Source organism: Strix uralensis, chromosome 17, assembly GCF_047716275.1.
Source record: "Strix uralensis isolate ZFMK-TIS-50842 chromosome 17, bStrUra1, whole genome shotgun sequence".
NCBI lineage: Eukaryota > Metazoa > Chordata > Aves > Strigiformes > Strigidae > Strix > Strix uralensis.
Window position 1 is genome coordinate 14,275,061 of NC_133988.1, and position 17,018 is coordinate 14,292,078.

At 41.2% G+C, this 17,018-nt stretch overlaps 1 protein-coding gene across 2 annotated transcripts in view; it reads left to right on the forward strand.

Annotated features, from left to right (window-relative positions):
* Positions 1-319: 319 nt before the first annotated feature.
* SBNO1 (strawberry notch homolog 1) overlaps positions 320-17,018 on the forward strand; it is a 35,745-nt gene continuing 19,046 nt past the window's right edge. The window contains exons 1-9 of one of the 2 annotated variants that reach the window (XM_074887609.1): positions 320-518; positions 7,044-7,177; positions 7,817-7,921; positions 9,682-9,991; positions 12,090-12,190; positions 13,364-13,460; positions 14,614-14,774; positions 15,776-15,909; positions 16,059-16,149. In XM_074887609.1, the coding sequence (XP_074743710.1) occupies positions 7,046-7,177; positions 7,817-7,921; positions 9,682-9,991; positions 12,090-12,190; positions 13,364-13,460; positions 14,614-14,774; positions 15,776-15,909; positions 16,059-16,149 (1,131 nt within the window). In that variant the 5' untranslated portion in view covers positions 320-518; positions 7,044-7,045. The remainder of the gene's footprint in view (positions 519-7,043; positions 7,178-7,816; positions 7,922-9,681; positions 9,992-12,089; positions 12,191-13,363; positions 13,461-14,613; positions 14,775-15,775; positions 15,910-16,058; positions 16,150-17,018) is intronic. The other variant, XM_074887608.1, reaches the window with a different exon arrangement.

The following is a 17,018-nucleotide window of genomic DNA, read 5'->3' on the forward strand; positions in this document are numbered from 1 at the left end:
GAGGACTATGTGGATACGCCGCGGGGTTTTTTTTGGGGGGCGGAGGGTGAGCTTGCGGCCTTCCCCCGCTGCTGGAGCAGGGAGAAGAGAGGAGCCGGCATGTCACGTGACAGGGGGGGCGCGGACAGCGCGTGCCAAAGCCCGGCGGCGGCCGCGGTTGGCGGGAGGGGGGGGACGGGCGCGAGATAGCGGCGGCGGCGGCGGCGGCAGCCGGCCACGTGACGAGGGAGGCCGAGGTGGAGCGGGGCTGGGGTCACGTGGCGCGGAGCGCGCGCCAGCGGCGGGCGGTGGCTGCCGTCACGTGGGGAAGGTGCGCCGCGTCGGGCGGGGGGAGGGGCGGCCGGCGGTCACGTGGCGCGGCGCGGCGGGCGGCCTCAGCCCCCCTCCCCTCCCCCTCCCCTGTGAGAGGGGAGGGAGGGCAAAGATGGCGGCGGTGAGTTAGAAAGCGGCGGGCGGCGGGGCCAGCGGCGGAGACTTCCAGGACCGGCCGCGGGAGGACCGAGAGCGAGAGAGAGTGAGTCCCGCTCCGCCCTTTCGCCTGGCGGAGGGCCTGCTCGGCCGCCTCGGGATGTTCCTTGCGCGGCGGCGGCCGCCGCGGCGCCCCCGGGAGTCCGTTCCCTTCAGCCCCCCGCCGCCGCGCACCGGGTGGCGGGGTCCGCGGCGGGCAGCGGGGGGGTGTGGGGGGTTTGTCCGGGAGGGAGGCCGCGGTGCCGGCAGCGAGCTCTGCGTCTCCCTCAGCCCGTCAAGCCTGGGGCGGGCCGCGCGGCCGCCCCCGCCGGGGGTCCCCGGTGGGCAAGGGGCGGCGCGGCGGGCGGGGGAGGGCGCCGCTGTCTCGGTGGAGCCGCCGCTTCTGCGGGAGTCGGACAAACTTTGTGCCGGAGGGCGTGTGGGGGCGGAGGGGCCGCCTGGGCGGGCGGCGGAGCCCCCTGGCTCCGGGGGAGCGCGGCGGGGCTGGCGGGGCGGGGGTGGGGGGCGGCCGTGCGGTTGGCCTCCATCTCCCCCCCCCCCTCCCCACCCCTCCTTCCTCCCTGCTCGGGCAAAATGGCATCGGGACCGCGGCGTCTCCGCGCCGTTCGCCTTTGTGCGCTCTTTCCGCGGCTGGGTTAATTGTTTAAGGTTTGAAATGGAGCCGCTCTGGTGAAACGAGGCGGCGGGGGGGGGAAGAGTGTTGTGTTGATTTATGGTGCTTGAGTGGCTCTAAAGGCTGCCGTGAGGTGCAACCTTTCGCCCTTCTCCGGGATCCTAATGCTATTAAAGGGATCTTTAAAGAGATGAAGGGCTGAAAACAAAAAGTCGTGCATGGGACACAATTACGCAGCCAATTCTAGCCCAACCCGGAAGTTTATGTCGGGAACACGTGTTGGTGGGGAAGGTGGCGAGGCTGGGAGCCGGGGACCCTCCCGCCGCCTCCGGCGGGGTGGCCGGCCCGGCCGAGCCCCCCGGGGCTCCCGCAGCTCCCGGGGAGCGAGCGGTGGGGCCGAACGCCGCAGCGACAGACCCGGCCGCAAAGTCCGGTGACTCTTTAACGAGCGCACCTCAAACAGAGGTTGCTAGGGTGAGTAATTGTTTAACATAAAAATGCCCTTACGGAGGAAGAGGCCTTGTGGGTTTTTCTTCTATTTTTTCGGTTCTTTCATTATTATTTTTAGCTGGCCAGGTTCCGCGCTGTGTTTGAGGGTATAAATTAGAACTCTTGTATTTTCTTCCAGGTACTCATAGCCTGGTTTTAGATGTGTGATACCTGTTAAAGATGAGGCCAGTTGTTTAAACGCTTAAAAAAAAGGTTGAATCGATGTATTAGATAACTGTAGATTGTGTCATTTGTTCACGCTAATAATTCCTTTTTTTTTACCTTGCTCTGGAGTTAAGAATCAACTCAGTGATAGGCTGTTTGGCTTTAAGAATACATAGGTTGTGTCTGGATTAAAACGATTTAAATGCATACATGGATGTTTTGCAAGTTTTTTTCCCCTCTAGTTGAAAAAATATAATTGATGTAAAGCAAAGAATTTACTACAGCAGAAGTTGTGTAACAGCATGACATTTGGATTGGTTTTCTATATCTTCCTTACCGGCATGATGTTATATTTGAATGTAATCTTAGTCTTTAAAAATAAAATGTGGACGGTTTGTCTTGTTGTCCAGACAAGTTCTTTGGTGTTAAAACTGGCTGATAGCTACTCTAAAAGCTATTGAAGTAGGTAGCAGATATGGTTAATGCATTTCTTGTGCCTTGAGATACACCTGGAACTGATTCCCAGGCCAAAACCAAAGAAAGGTTCTAGTGCTCAGATACTGCTCTTACCTCTTCTGGGTTTTTACTTCTTGAAAACTTTCACTACTGGCTAAATTATCACCTCCAACCATTTGGTCTGAAAGCTGATTTCCTGCCAAATCATTGCATTGTTTAGTCTCTTTAACATTTTAGAAAGTTCTGAATTTTGCATTTGCAGACTGTGTATCCTGACTACTCTAAATTTCATAAAACAGTCATAAGAGCTTTGAGGCAGAGGTGAATCCCACAGTAGCCTGAACTGTACTTCATGGTACAAGCTTTGACTTTAAAGAGGTAACCGGTGTTTGAAAAACTGATATGTTTTTTACAGGATTTGGAATAGTTTTTCACAAAAGTCATAACTTAACTTTGTACATTTAAATGTAATGTTAACTATTAGTCTTGAGGTTAAAGCATGTAAGGATGGGCGAGTTCAGTAATTAGCGTTTTAATCTTTGGTTGGATGGTGACTTGGAAAGGACCAGAAGGGGTTGGGCTGGTTGGCTGTTTTCCTTTTTTTTTATTGTTACCCAGGTTGTCCTCTGGAGCCAAAATCTGCGAGATGAGCAGAACCCATGTGGATATCCAGAGAATCCTGTTGTGTGGGACTAGGGGTTAGCAGCCCTTGCACCTCTGTTGTGAGAGGCTGCAAATAGAGATGTGAGATTTTTTAGGTTGATAATAGCTCACAGTTTAGACAGCCAGAGAATTTAGGGGGTGTATCTGTCTCTACAGCTTCAGAATTTGTGTGGTATTTTAAATGGTTTCTGGTGTAGTTCAAGTGATATGTATTCCTCAGAAAGCCAGTGGGGAAAACCCTTCCAATAAAAGGAGAACAAGAGTTGCTTAACTACATTAGTGTCCCAGGCCAAGCATTAAAACCTAAGTTTGCAGGTTGGGTATGCCAGAGGCCAGTTGTCTGAAGGGGTTGGAAATAGCCCAGATCAAACATCACAATCAACTAGGCATAGCTAAGTTGTGATAGTATAGTTCACTATGATTTTTAAATAAGTACTTTAGGTATCCAGTGTTACAATATGTAACTCACAGATCTAAAAATCAAAAGCCTTTTCATTGTTTAGGATTCTACCATTATTTTTCTTAGGGGAAGTGGAGAGCAGGTTGCTTGACATGTGTTTTAGAATATCTTTTTTTGTTGTTGTGCTTCTTTGTACCAAAGCTAAAATGGAGGGAGGGAGAGAGCCAGGTTGGCATGGATACATGACATAATATTAAACCTGGCATTCTGGTTTTGTATCTTTAAATTGGAAATTATTTACATAATGTACAGTGGTAGCAAAACTGTCTTTTTATCAAAGTTTTAGGCTATATTCTTCGGCAGAAGAGCACTTTACAAAAATCCTTGATGTGTTTTCATAGCCCTTCTTGAAATGGCAGCAGTTTATATTTTTTCTTAATAAAAAGAAAATAACTAAGATACTACTACTGTTGAAATTTTCTCTTTTTTTTTTTTGGTTTTATTTAATAGGTTGATTCTTGCTTAGTGACATTGGACAGCCTGACTAAACATAGACAACCTTATCTGCAAGGTTCTGCATGCTCAGAACAGTTTTTTGACTGGCGAAATGCTCAGGGAACAGCTTGTAATATTCACAACTTTTTTATAAGTATTTTCTTTTGGAGGTTTTTAAGATGTGGCAAACAGGTCCTTATATAGTATTGCCAAAGCTGAGCTGCAGAGCTTGATAAAGTTGCTTTCACTTATGTTAACTAAGGAGCCTCCTACCTTGTAAGATTATGGAGCTGTTTCAGCTCGATAACGTTTTAGGCTTGACTAGCGTATGTCACAAAAAATAAACCAAGCTATCACAATGCAGCTTCTCCTGTATTTTTTTCCCCTTCATTTAATTTCCTTACTAAATTAAAACTTGGGTGGGGAGAGGCAGCAATGGTGCTTGGAAGTTTCACAAAGCCTAAAATTGGTGCTAAGAATTCAGTGACTTCTAATGTAAAAATTCTAGAAGTTCAGAATTCCTTTTGTTCCAGTTTCAAACAATGCGGCTTTGTTTCTAGTGTAGAGAAACAAAATAAGTGAAACTAGTCAAACTTTAATTGTCCAAACTGCCTGACAGACATGTAAACAATTGCTGTTGTTTTACTTAGCTTTTTGCTGGATTGTTAGCAACCGCTAATTTTTAAGACTGTTAAAACTGGGGTTAGCATGAGAGATGCAGCTGGGGGATTTCTTATGTGAAAACAGCCCTGTTGAGAAAGGGATGCTTCTAAACTGAAGATACTCTGGAATTGTAGGAATTGCTATACTAGTTTCTATCATTAGTCATCTAGTGAAAACTTTGAAGTAAGCAATTAAAGTATGACTGCTATGGATTTTTTTTTTCTGAATTTGGTGAAACTGTCTTAAGATATGCAAGCCATCGTGTTTTAAAGGTTAAAAATGTAGAGTGCACTGTCATCGTGGGTATGTTAAGCTTGTAACAGACTTAATAGGTTGTGGCACCATTTTAGGATGGTTGGGGAAGATGTGTTTTTGTCTGGTGTTGGCGTGGTTTTTTCTAGCCTTGGTTTTGCTTTGAGTCTCAACTTCATAGAAGGCCTATCCTTCATATATTGCAAGAGTAGACTAGAAGTTATCTTGAGTAATTTTTTTGTCCTTGTTCTCTTTTAAATGGCTCCAAGCTTCTGACTTTTCCTGCCTCTATTCAGTATAGCCGCTTACTTCTCAAGTTTTAGTGATACCTTCTTTTCGAGATGGCATGATCAAGACTATATACAGACTAAATGACACAAGTAACATTTTTTTCCTTCGTACATTTAGACATTTTTGTTTATTTGACCATGTTAAGCAAAGGTGTGGCGCTACATGGAGGAGCGTTCATGCATCTCTCCCACATCGATCCTATAAAGTTAAGATTGTAAAGTGTTTCAGAGCTGGTAACCGTGTTCATTCCCCTTCTGTAGAGAAATTCACCTTCAGCATCTGCTCTGAAGTTCCTAACACTGAAAGTACTGATAAGCTAAAACTTCATCTACAGGCTTAATATTTCTCCTCTCACCTGTTTCTAATTAGTAAACAATGCTGTAAGCTTCTAAACTTAGATATGATGATTGCCATTAGTATTTTAGTCTGATGAAAATTAAGGTTTTATCCTTCCTAGTTAATATATATGTGTAGTCAGTTGGGTTTTGAGACAGGAAGCTTAATCCTTCTGAAAGATAAAGTTAACAGTCTGTTCCTACTCATTTTTCTTGACCCATTCAAGGTTCTAGTGGGAGGTGACATCCTTTGAAGGAGCTGCCATGTTAATTAAATCTGCTAGATGTCTTAATATTTCTTTATCTTCTGTACCTGATAACCACAAACCAGGCCATTCTGCCAATTTATCTGATCACCTCAGATGCCTTTGAAAAAAAAGTAGTCTAGTTCTGACACAGCAAGTGGTGTTTAATGACATTGACTGTGGTCAGTAGCAGTCCCACCGATTTTTGTTTGTTGCTTTGGTATTCTTTTGGGTAGTACGGTCTTCGAGGCTTAGAAGTGTATCTTCCCCATGTCACAGCACCTTCCATCTACTGCTTCAATTGTGGTGCCACCATCTCAGTATTAGTCCATTAAAAGAAGGTTTCTCTCTACTATTGGACAGACTAAAACTAGTAATAATAAGAATTAAGTGCCTGAGGCTTAACTTATTACAAGAATTACCTGTTCTGCCGAATGTGCTAAGTAATGTGTGTGACCAACCAGCTGGATATGGCTTAGCTGTACATGTAGAGAGGGATAAGCGAGCGGTTGCTGCTTCGGAGTCTGTGAATGAGTGTATCTAAAATGCCAGTAAATATTTTTGTCCTCTTATCTGCTTTAGAGTAGGTGTTCAGCTTTGTTAGTTTTTGATGTCTTGCTACCAGTGGGCGTTACAGGGGGTGTGGAGAATAAGTGAAATAAATTTCTGCTTGAGGTGTATCTTAGAATATATAAGTAACAGCTCAAGTTGTGGACTCAATTTAATTTTTGTCTTAGGGCAAATGGGCTTCCTTCTTAAGCAAAACATGTTATCTTCCCTCTTCATCTTAAAACATAGAGTATTTGTCTTATTTTTAATAAGTTTTTACACTGTCTAGAATAGCTTTTTGAAATTAATTTTGCTTGTCCTACATGTAAAGGAGTCTGTGACCTGATGTTAGTGTCCTATTTAATATGTAGTTAACATACTATAATAGTGGATCATTTGTTCTTTCCACTATGCAAAACAGAATTTTTCCAATGAATGAATTACTACCTAATGTAATGGCAAGCAAGAAATAAAAGCTTCCTTTATAAGCTTTTTATCACTAACTTGTTGTTACAAGATAAACTAAATGAGTTTTAATTGTGCTTCCCTCGTGCAGTGTGCTTCACTGACAAAGGCTTATCATTAGCATAATACAGTCTTACCATTTCTGCCTCTTGGTGTTTCTTGTCATGCTTAAAAATGTAGTGCGATGAAGACTAGAAAAAGCATCTTTTTTCTTTTTAAGTTTATGGGTATGATATCATTTTGTGTAGCAAACGGTTTCATTCGCCCTGCTTCTAAATGTGATGGGTATATTGAAAAGAGTCTAAAAAACAAAATAGAGAAAAAAAATTCTACAAGTGAACAAAAGAGCCAAAGCAGATCTGGAAAGTGAAACTGTATACAAGAGACTGTATCGCATATGCCCTTAAATCCATGGAAGGGAACTTTAAATGTGTGTGTGCACAAAATAAATAAAAATTAAATGTAACTTGTATTTATGGTTCTAATTTTTTTAGAGATGGTGGAGCCAGGACAAGATCTGTTGCTTGCTGCTTTGAGTGAGAGTGGAATCAGTCCAAATGATCTATTTGATATTGACTCTCCGGACGTGGTTCTTGCAAATCCAGCACCAACTCCAGCTGTTCAGCAGGTTAAAACAAGAACATAGTCATTTGCTAGAGGACATAAGAGCTTGTACTTGATGGGGTGGGGGTGGGGAGTGTCTATAGAAAATTATTAAAGAATGTGGAGTTTTCATAAATTTCTTACTTCATAGTACTGAGATTGGAAAATTACTTCCTAAATAATTTTAAACTATCATGCAAAAAGCAATCTGAAATACACTATTTAGGACAGTATAAACATAAATAAACTTGACTTCTGGATGTTAAATGGGGGCATGCTGTCAACTGTCCTTGGAGAACTCTGGTATCACTGGTGTCTAGCTGCTTTCTTGTAAAATGTTCAAGAAGTGTAATACAGTGTTTGAGCTCCATGACAGCATTCAATCTGCAAGAACATAACAGTTTCAGACATAGGCTGGGAACAGTAGTATGTTGAACAGTGACATCAACAGTTAATCATCACAGTTAACTAACAAGGTGCTGTATGTTTAACTTGTTTGAATGTGAAATCAATGACTTGATCTTTATATTCAGTGAAGCCTTTGTTAATGAGCACAGTTAAGGACTTCCCCAGTAACTTCCATTTTGTGGGTGGATATTTAGTCTTAAGGGTATTTCCCTGCTGATATGAGTGTTTCCTGATGCCTACTTTCTTTCTTCTGCAGTCAGTGCCACTTAGTGCGTTAGAACTAGGCTTGGAGACTGAGGCCACAGCTGCTGTGAAACAAGAACCAGAGACTGTGTCAACTCCAGCGTTATTAAATGTTCGGGTAAGAACTGGTGCTTGAGGATTTTGTATGTGTGTATGTGGTGGTTAATCTTGGTTGGACACCAGGTGCCCACTAAGCTGCTGTGTCACTCCCCCTCCTCGACACGAGGGAGAAAAGATGGGACTAAAGGGTTGTGGGTTGAGATAAGGACAGGAAGATCGGCAATTACTGTCACAGGCAAAACAGACTCAACTTGGGGAAATTAATTTATTGCCAGTTAACAGTGGAGTAGGATAATGAGAAATAAATCTAAAGACACCTTTCTGCCACACCTCACTTCTTCCTGGGCTCAACTTTACTCTTGGCAGCATAGCACATTGTCTCTGCTGCTTCTTCCTCTTCACACTCTTTCCCTGCTTGAGCAGCTCCTTCACAAACTTTTCCAACCTGGCTCCTTTGCGTGGGCTGCAGCTCTTCACAGACTGCTCCGGCACGGGCCCTGTCCAAGGGGCACAGTCCTTCAGGAACAGACTGCTCTGGCATGGGTCCCCACATGGCCACGGGTCCTGCCAGAAAACCTGTTCCAGTCTGGGCTCCTCTCTACAGGGGCACATCCACCTGCTCCGACGTGGGGCCTTCCACGGGCTGCAGGTGGCTATCGGCCCCACCATGGAGCTCCACAGGCTGCCGAGGATTCTTTGCTCTGGCTCCTGAAGCACCTCCTCCCCCTCCTTCACTGACCTTGGTGTCTGCATAGTTTCACATATTCTCCTCTCTCCCAGTTGCTGATTGCGCAGCAGTTTTTACCCCTTTTTAAATATGTTATTACAGAGGCACTAGCAACATCACTGATTGGCTCGGCCGTGGCCAGTGGCCGGTCTGTCTTGTAGCTGGGTGGAACTGTCTCTGTCGGATGTGGGGGAAGCTTCTGGCACCTCCTCACAGAAACCACCCCGTAGCCCCCCCGCTATGAAAACCTTGCCAAGTAAGCCCAATACAGTATATTAGTAAAAGGTAACAAAAGAGGTGGGACTGTAAAATGCCAGTTAGCCATTGTCTCAGTTCTACTTATACTGAGACTGAAAGCTTAGCGTGCCCGTGGGTTGATACAATTTCAATGACAACACAAAGCAGTATGCAGAAAAACATTTTGAGGTGTCCTGTGTGCCTTTTACTTCCCCTGCATGCACATTCTGGGGAGAGGGAGGTTGTGTAAACTTGTCTCCTACACCTGAACTGTGTACTACCTTTTCTAGCTGCAGATAATTCAAATCACCATAGCCTGGTGGTTGCACCTGAAAGGAGAGTAGAAAAAGCAGATTGGCAGGAACATAGATGTAGTGCAGTGTGTCTGAAAAAGGCTGTGCATATATGTGAAGTAATCCAAGCTATTTACTCTGACAGTTGTGCATCTAGTTTATATATTGGAAATTCTCTTCAGCTCAGGGTGCCTGTACCTGTAGTAGTCATGTTTGGTGCCTAGGTGATGAATCCTTAATCCTATTTTTTCATTTCCTATTTTTAGGATTTTTCCTAATTTTTTAATTTAATTCCTATTTTTAATTTTTTAAAATCTGAAATTGTCTAAATTTTATTTTTAAAATACCATTCAAAAATACATATGGCAACATATTAACAGATGCTTCTTGCTTAGGCTGTTGCACCACAAGACAATTACTCTAGCATCTTCAGCATGTGTAGGCATTTCTTATTGCAAGAGTCTTTTAAAAACTGGTGTCTCCTGTGCTCTAGGTGAAAAGTTAATAAAGTCTGCTTTTTTTCACTGTTTTCTGAAAATTTCCCTGGTTCTTTGTTGCTAGCAACCACCATCCACCACAACCTTTGTGCTGAATCAAATAAATCAGCTTCCAACTTTGGGGACTACAATAGTGATGACAAAAACAACACCTGTTACAACTACAAGGCAGACTATCACTGTAGCAAAAATCATTCAGACCAGCACAACTACTCGACCCTCGGTTGCAGCACCAGCAGTACGCAATGCCTTGACCACTACACCTTCAAAGGACCAGATTCAGCTGAAAGATCTGCTAAAGAATAATAGTCTTAATGAACTCATGAAATTGAAGCCACCTCCTAATATTGCCCAACCAGTAGCAACAGCAGCAAGTGAGTTTTCTTCTTTCTTCATAATTACAGTGTTTTAGACAAATAGTGAAATAATGTGAAGACCTTTGCACGTCTTTTATTTTCATTGATCAGTAGAATATCACAGTAAAATGAAATGGTCCAGAAAACCCGATAAATTCTATTCTAATTTTAGTAAGTGCTAGAATTGAGGGTGAAGTAATACAAAATAACAGGCTTTAAAAAAAACCAAGCTCTTGATTTACTGCAAGGATTGAGGAAAATGACATTTTAGATAGCAGCTGGCAAATTGGTAAAATTAATTCGTGAACATTACTGAAGTTGATTTAGCTATCTTGAGTCTACATCAGTTTCTGTTCTGCTGTATACTTGCTGTGGAACTGTGACAAATGAGTAATTTTCGGTTTTGGCATCTTCCAAACTAGATTTGTAGTACATGCTAGTACTCCTATGATAGGATATTTCTGTGAAGCATCTCCTGAGAAACACAGGGACAGAGATTTTCTATTTCATGGGAGACATCAGATCTATTGTTTAAAAACTTGAGTCCTAAAAACTCGGTTTGTTTCCATGTTACTACTTAAATGTGGTGGTAACTTATATACCACGAGTATTTTGTTACGACACCCCAAATCTTCATTTTGTGATTCCTTTCATAATCTTTCCTTGTATGTTATTTCTAATATGTGGACAGTTTAGACGGTCAGCTTAATATAAGGGAAAAGCTGCATGTGTGTGGTTTTTTAATGATTTGATTCTTTCAAGTTATTCTGGTTTTAACATGAGATTAAGATCAGACTAGTCGAGTTTTAAAATATCGCTGCTTTTTCTGAAAGGTACATAGGCTTTTTCTGGATCACTGTATTTTCATTGTGTCTGAAATAAGATTTACTGATTTTTATAGGTGGGGTTGGAAGTAACCTGGTGTTTCATATGCAGATAGAGTGTGCAATAAATGAAACTGTTAGGACTGAAACAGAAAGAAGAATCTACCTCATTGTTGCGGAGTAGTTGACGAAAATTGAAGTTGAGACACCAGCTAAAGTTGCGGGGGGCGGGTAAAGGAGTGAGGAAGAGGTGGGGGAGAAGGTTTTACAGGACTGACTGACCCCCTTTGTGCTAAATGAAGACACACAGAAGCACCTAAGTAATAGGTAACATCAATACACAGTAGCTGTTGTAGTAGCACAGCTGCAGAAAATAGTTGCATCTGTAGCTTCTTTATTAAGTGAAAAGGAAACATGCAACTTTTAGTCTAATTTGTGTGCTTGTGTTTCTGGATCTTTCTTCCTGCTTAAAAAAAAATAGTGACAAATACTTGAGGAAAATTCAAGGGCGGAGAAGCTCTTGGAAGGAAACACGGTCTTTTCATATAATTCAGGCAGCAGGAGTTCCAAATTGGAAAATACTAAAAAGTTAAATTATGCAACCTCTTTGAGGAAAACTTTGTGCAATTGTCTTAATTGTTTTTGGGGGCAATTATGCTAAATTTATTACATACATTGACTGTCAACGTGCTGGAAGCTTGACAGTTGCTTTTAATGTTTTACATCTATCCTTGTGTAAATTTTTTTAGTTCTGTACTGAGCACTATTGCCCGTTGCTTCCAAATGTGGCTGAGGGCAGGGAAGTTAATAAATTGTCCCCTTGAAGGATCCTATTATAAAGTTTAAACAATTGAGTCCTAAGTGATGACTTTTTACAGAAGTAATTGTAGTTTCTCCTAAGGTGGTAAATGCCACCAGACCAGGTAAGTTCATTTCTGTTGAAACACTGGGCTTTCTGGTTTGTTAAACTTCAAAGGCTCACAAGATGGAGTATTTCTAAATACTACATGTAGATTTCATGAAGATCCAAAATTTTATTTTTCAAAAAATGCTGAAACTAATGCACAGCTGTGTCAGATGCAGTGGTATTGCATGGGAAGCTTCTTCCATCAAGTAACAGGATTTAGCTCCTTGCCCAGACTTCTTAATTTGGACAAAAATACTGTGTTCTTGAAGCATCAGTGTGCTACTGGACATTTTGAACTTATCTTCCAGCTCATTAATAGAGAAGGATGTTAATTTGAGTTGATGTTTGGAGGGAATTCCTGTAAAACACAGCTTTTCTTTTGTAGCTGATCTAAGCAATGGTGCAGTGAAGAAGGAGGCTTCTACAAAAGAGGTAGCAAGAATATGGATAAATGATATTAAAATGAGAAGTTTTTCACCTACTATGGTAAGTAGTGCAAATGGTTAATTTGCTAAATGAATGCATGTTTTATTGGCCACAACCACCTGTGACTAGTTTCAGTAGTTACTCATATGTGCCTTTTGTGTGGTAGAACTATCGAGTGCATCTGTTTGTTCAAAAGGTTAGTTTCTCCACTAGATGAATACTTGGTTAGATGACTAAAACTGACAGCTGGGTAGAACAGACTTACCTCTATAGTAAATGATAATTTCAAGAAATTACTGTCCTTAACAGAACCTTTTTGTGTGGACAAAGAAGGGTGTGCTCCAGTTAAAGCTGATGAGCATATCACTTGCTCTGTGTTTTAAGGCATTTTCTTTTAAAACACCCCCATTGGTCTAACTAGCAATGAGGAAACCAGAAGACTTTCTCTGGCATGGCTGGCCTGAGCGGTTTGATTTAAGATGTAAATCTAGTATCGTTCAATTTTCTAAATGTAATAAAAATACATTCTGACGCTGTAAACCCTTGAGTTTCAGCATCTTCACTGATGGCTAGAATCAGGCTGAAGTTTGTGATGAACACTGCTTGTTAGTGACTGGCATACAGAAGGATTTTTCAGATTACTTTTTTTATATTAAACGTTAAATTAGTAATTGTGGAAGACTTTTTCATTTGTCATCTAGTGTGTACTTTAAAAATATTCATATATTTACATTGATAGAGATCACAGTCAAAAATGGCTAACTGTCAGGTTTCAGAGAATACTGGATAGAACTGTGACTATTGTAACTATTCCCCGAAGTTGTGAAATTACGTAACGAATGTGAAACTGCAGGAGGCTTCATGGGAGTACTTGAAAGTTAGGTTTTGGCTGTTAACTAGCTGTTGTGTTTTCAAGGCAGTTTTCTTTAAGCCATAGTTTGGATTTAATATGCTGTAAGAAGTGTTTCTTTTTAAATTCTGCTTATGTGAGTTTGGAGTGCTTGAATCTCCTTGCAAAGGAGAGGGAGTTCCTTGACTTTGTGTCTTAAGGGTGGTTCAGAGTTCTGAAAAAATCTATGTTGCTGCCTAGTTTTCCTAGCTGCTCGCTAGTTCATCTAGTACATGTGTTAAAAAATTCAAGTGCAAGTTTGTGCTCATTTCATGTGTTAATTTCTAGTACGTAGAGTATTAACAATTTGCTGTTTGACTAATGCAGATATTTCTCTATTCTAGAAAGTGCCAGCAGTAAAAGAGGAGGAGGAACCTGAGGAGGAAGATGAAGAAGAAATGGGCCATGCAGAAACTTACGCTGAGTATATGCCAATAAAATGTATGACCTAATGTTTTGTTATGTCAAAAGGCTGAAATGTTTTGAGAGCTAATTTATTTACTCTTCTGTAGTTAATAAACACAAAAAACCAGATAGATTACTATTGGAGTCAAGTAAAAAGGACCTGAATTTGTGGTGGGTTTTCCTAGGAAATTTTTCTTTCCTATAATGCTTAGTTTTGGAAGGTATGTGGGGTTTTTTTTAAGTAGAAAAGGAATTCTTTAGTGTGTCTTTGAGCAGTACTTGTTTCAGAAATATGATGGATGAACCAAGATCAGGGTTTTTTTTACTTGTGCTAAGACACTTTGTGCCTCAGCAGAGGAAATTTTGTAAAGGGATTAAGGGGTCACTGCTACACTTAAGAATCTAGTTTAAGTCTTTTGGTGTGAAATTACCCTAAGCACATTCTTCCTGCATTGTTCCTGACTACTTAGAGCTGGCTTGGTTTTGTTGTGGTTTTTGTTGGTTTTGTTTTTTGTTTTTTTTTTAAAAAAAAGTGACTCTTACTGCTGTTAATTGCCATCTCCTCTTTTTTCTCCTTTCTCTTTTTTATTAGTGACAAAAAGCTGTCATCTTGTTTCCTAGGTACATTGCTGACCTGCTGTAAAAGCAAAGCAAAAAATTTTGCATGGAGTTTGTGGCTAAATGGTTAATTTTTATTGTCACTGATGAGATCTGTCAGCAATTAAACCATGTCTGTTCTAAATCTTTTCTCCTCTCATACTGCTTAAAAACAGCACTATATAAATAGTGAGAAGAATGTTGCTTTTGTGATTCTGGCATCTTGAGGCTGCCTCTGGCCTTTTGGGAAGGCAAGGTTCAGACCAGTTTTTCTCAAACATGTCAAGTACGCAAATATTTTAGTTTTCTATGAACTGAATTATATCTAATTTCAAAAAAATTGGAGGAAGGTGGTGAGAATAGAAAGTTAAGATTGCAGTTACATAAATTCAGGTTAATGTATTCCTTTGTATGCAATGAAATTTGTTTAACACTTAATGTACCGTTGCAATGAAACATAGTTGTTCTTGTGTTCAGCCTTTGCAACGGACACTTGTAACTTGTTTTGGTAAATATAATAACCTGTGCTGCAGCAACAGAACTCTGTATTATGTTTTCATCTTTCCCTTCCTCCCCCTCCCTTTTCAACCAGTAAAAATTGGTCTACGTCATCCTGACCCCGTAGTGGAAACCAGCTCATTATCCAGTGTAACTCCTCCTGATGTGTGGTACCAGACATCAATATCAGAAGAAACAATTGATAGTGGCTGGTTGTCAGCTTTGCAACTTGAAGCAATTACTTACGCAGCCCAGGTATGCTAGACATTAGTACAGCTTAAAAGCTACCATGGAATTTAAGAAAAAGAACTATCATCTGACAAACGCAGCTATGTCGGTTTTACAGGGAGATAAAATAAGAGCTTAAAGGTTTGGGTTGCATTAGCAGGTGGCAGGTGAGCTTCAGTTCAGATAAATGTGAGGTAATACACCTAGAAAAGCTTTGTCTAAACCACTTGCACCATGCTGATCTCAAACTGTCTTAAAGCTCAGGAAGGACATCTTAGTCGTCATTTTTATTTCTTTGGAGTAACTTAATGGCTGCAGTAGCAGCAGGCTAAGAAAGCCAACACACTGGCATCGTTGGGAAGGGTATAGAGGACAAGACTGGGTGTTATTTTGCCGCTATATTAAACCTCAGTGGGCCGACATCAGATGTTGTGCGTGCTGGTCTCTGCGTGTCAGGGAGGAAGGTAGTGAAGTTAGAGGACAACTAAAATGGTCACAGGAGGGAAGAAGTTGCCTCGTGAAAAGAGACTAACAAGGTTAGGGCACCTTGGGCTGGAGAGGAGCAAAATGAAGGGGAATAAATCAAGGTTTATGTAATCAAGAAGGCAGTGGAATCCCACAAAACAAGAACAAAGCAGAACTTGGTGAAACTGATAGGAGATTTGTTTAAAATGGGTAGTAGAATACTTCTTTACACAGGTGGTGGATGGCCTTTACAAAAGGCTGTGGAGGTGCATATCAGTGGGTTAAAAAAAGCAGCCAGCCTGGTGGTAGTCACTGAAAGAATTGGACACGTACAGCAATTTTACAGCAATGTTAGGTGCTATGGGGAGAATGGATCCCACAAAGCAGTTAAGCTCATATGCTCTTGCTGAATAAAATCCCCTCTTCCTGCTGTCAGGAGGCTGCTTGGGTGGGTGAACTACTGGTCTCATCCAATAGGATGTTTCTTAGGTTTGCTCATTTCTGACAATCCACAGTGATGTGTTCTGGAGAACGGGTACAAGTTTTTGTTCTTTCTCCTACAGCAACATGAAACATTCCTGCCCAATGGAGACAGAGCTGGATTCTTGATAGGTGATGGTGCTGGTGTAGGAAAAGGAAGGACCATAGCTGGAATAATCTATGAAAATTACTTGTTAGGCAGAAAAAGAGCAGTCTGGTAAGTGTGTTGGGATTTGTTAGAGCAGACACCGTAATGATGATAGTATGTAAATTCAGTGTAATCTGTCTTCTGACAAATGTTCTAGCAACTGCTTTTTGAACTTCTGCTGTAACTTACAGAATATGTGCTTTGTTTTACATCTTCAGGTTTAGCGTGTCAAATGATCTGAAATACGATGCTGAAAGAGATCTGAGAGATATTGGAGCAAAAAACATATTGGTTCATTCATTAAACAAGGTGTGGAAACTTTTTACTATGTACAGTTGAGGCAAAACTTTAGGTACGCTTGTGTGACAAGTTGTGCATGTTGACTGTTTTAAGACTGAGAATGTACTAATTTCAATAAATTTGCTGTCTAGGTCTTGTTTGACAGGCCTTAATCTTAGGAAGAACCACACAGTACTTTAATCATGTAAATAGTCCCCTTGTAGGATTAAGTCTTGGCATGTGATTTTTTTTTTTTGAAAAAAACACTACTCTTGAAGCCACTACTGACACTACTAGAGTATTTTCTAGAAGTTGAAATATTCTTTAAATCTTTCAGACTTTGTAGCATTGAATTTTTTCCTTTCTATCTCCCAGCGCACATTTTATATGTAATACATTTTGTATGTAATACTTGAATAATAGACTTTCTCAGTAATTTATTAAAGTAGCAGTAGCGTGTGCAGTTATTTTTGGAGACTGTGCCTCTGCTCAGCGTTAGCTACTTACATAAATTGTGAAGTGTGATTACTGGTTGTATTCACTGAACTTAGTTTGGTTTAGTATTTTTGCTTTGTGAAGTCTTAATTTCTAAAATACAGTAAAGCTTTAGAAATTGTCAAGTGTATTTATAGCTGCTACCATAAATGACCTGTTAGCTCTAGGGGATGCATTGAAGCTAAAATCTTAATTGTATTTAAGGTAAGGAAACCATGTAGTCAAAGAATGTGGCTGTTAATCTTTTGAGGCCTCAGATCTAGTCTTCCTTAAGTATATATTTAAGTAAGGCCCTGTATAAGCCCTTAACCACGTTACCTTACGCCAGCTGTGCCCTAATCGTGATGTAGGGATACAGGTGGTTCAAAGTGTCCATCCTTTCATCATACGGTAGGTGGGTTTGA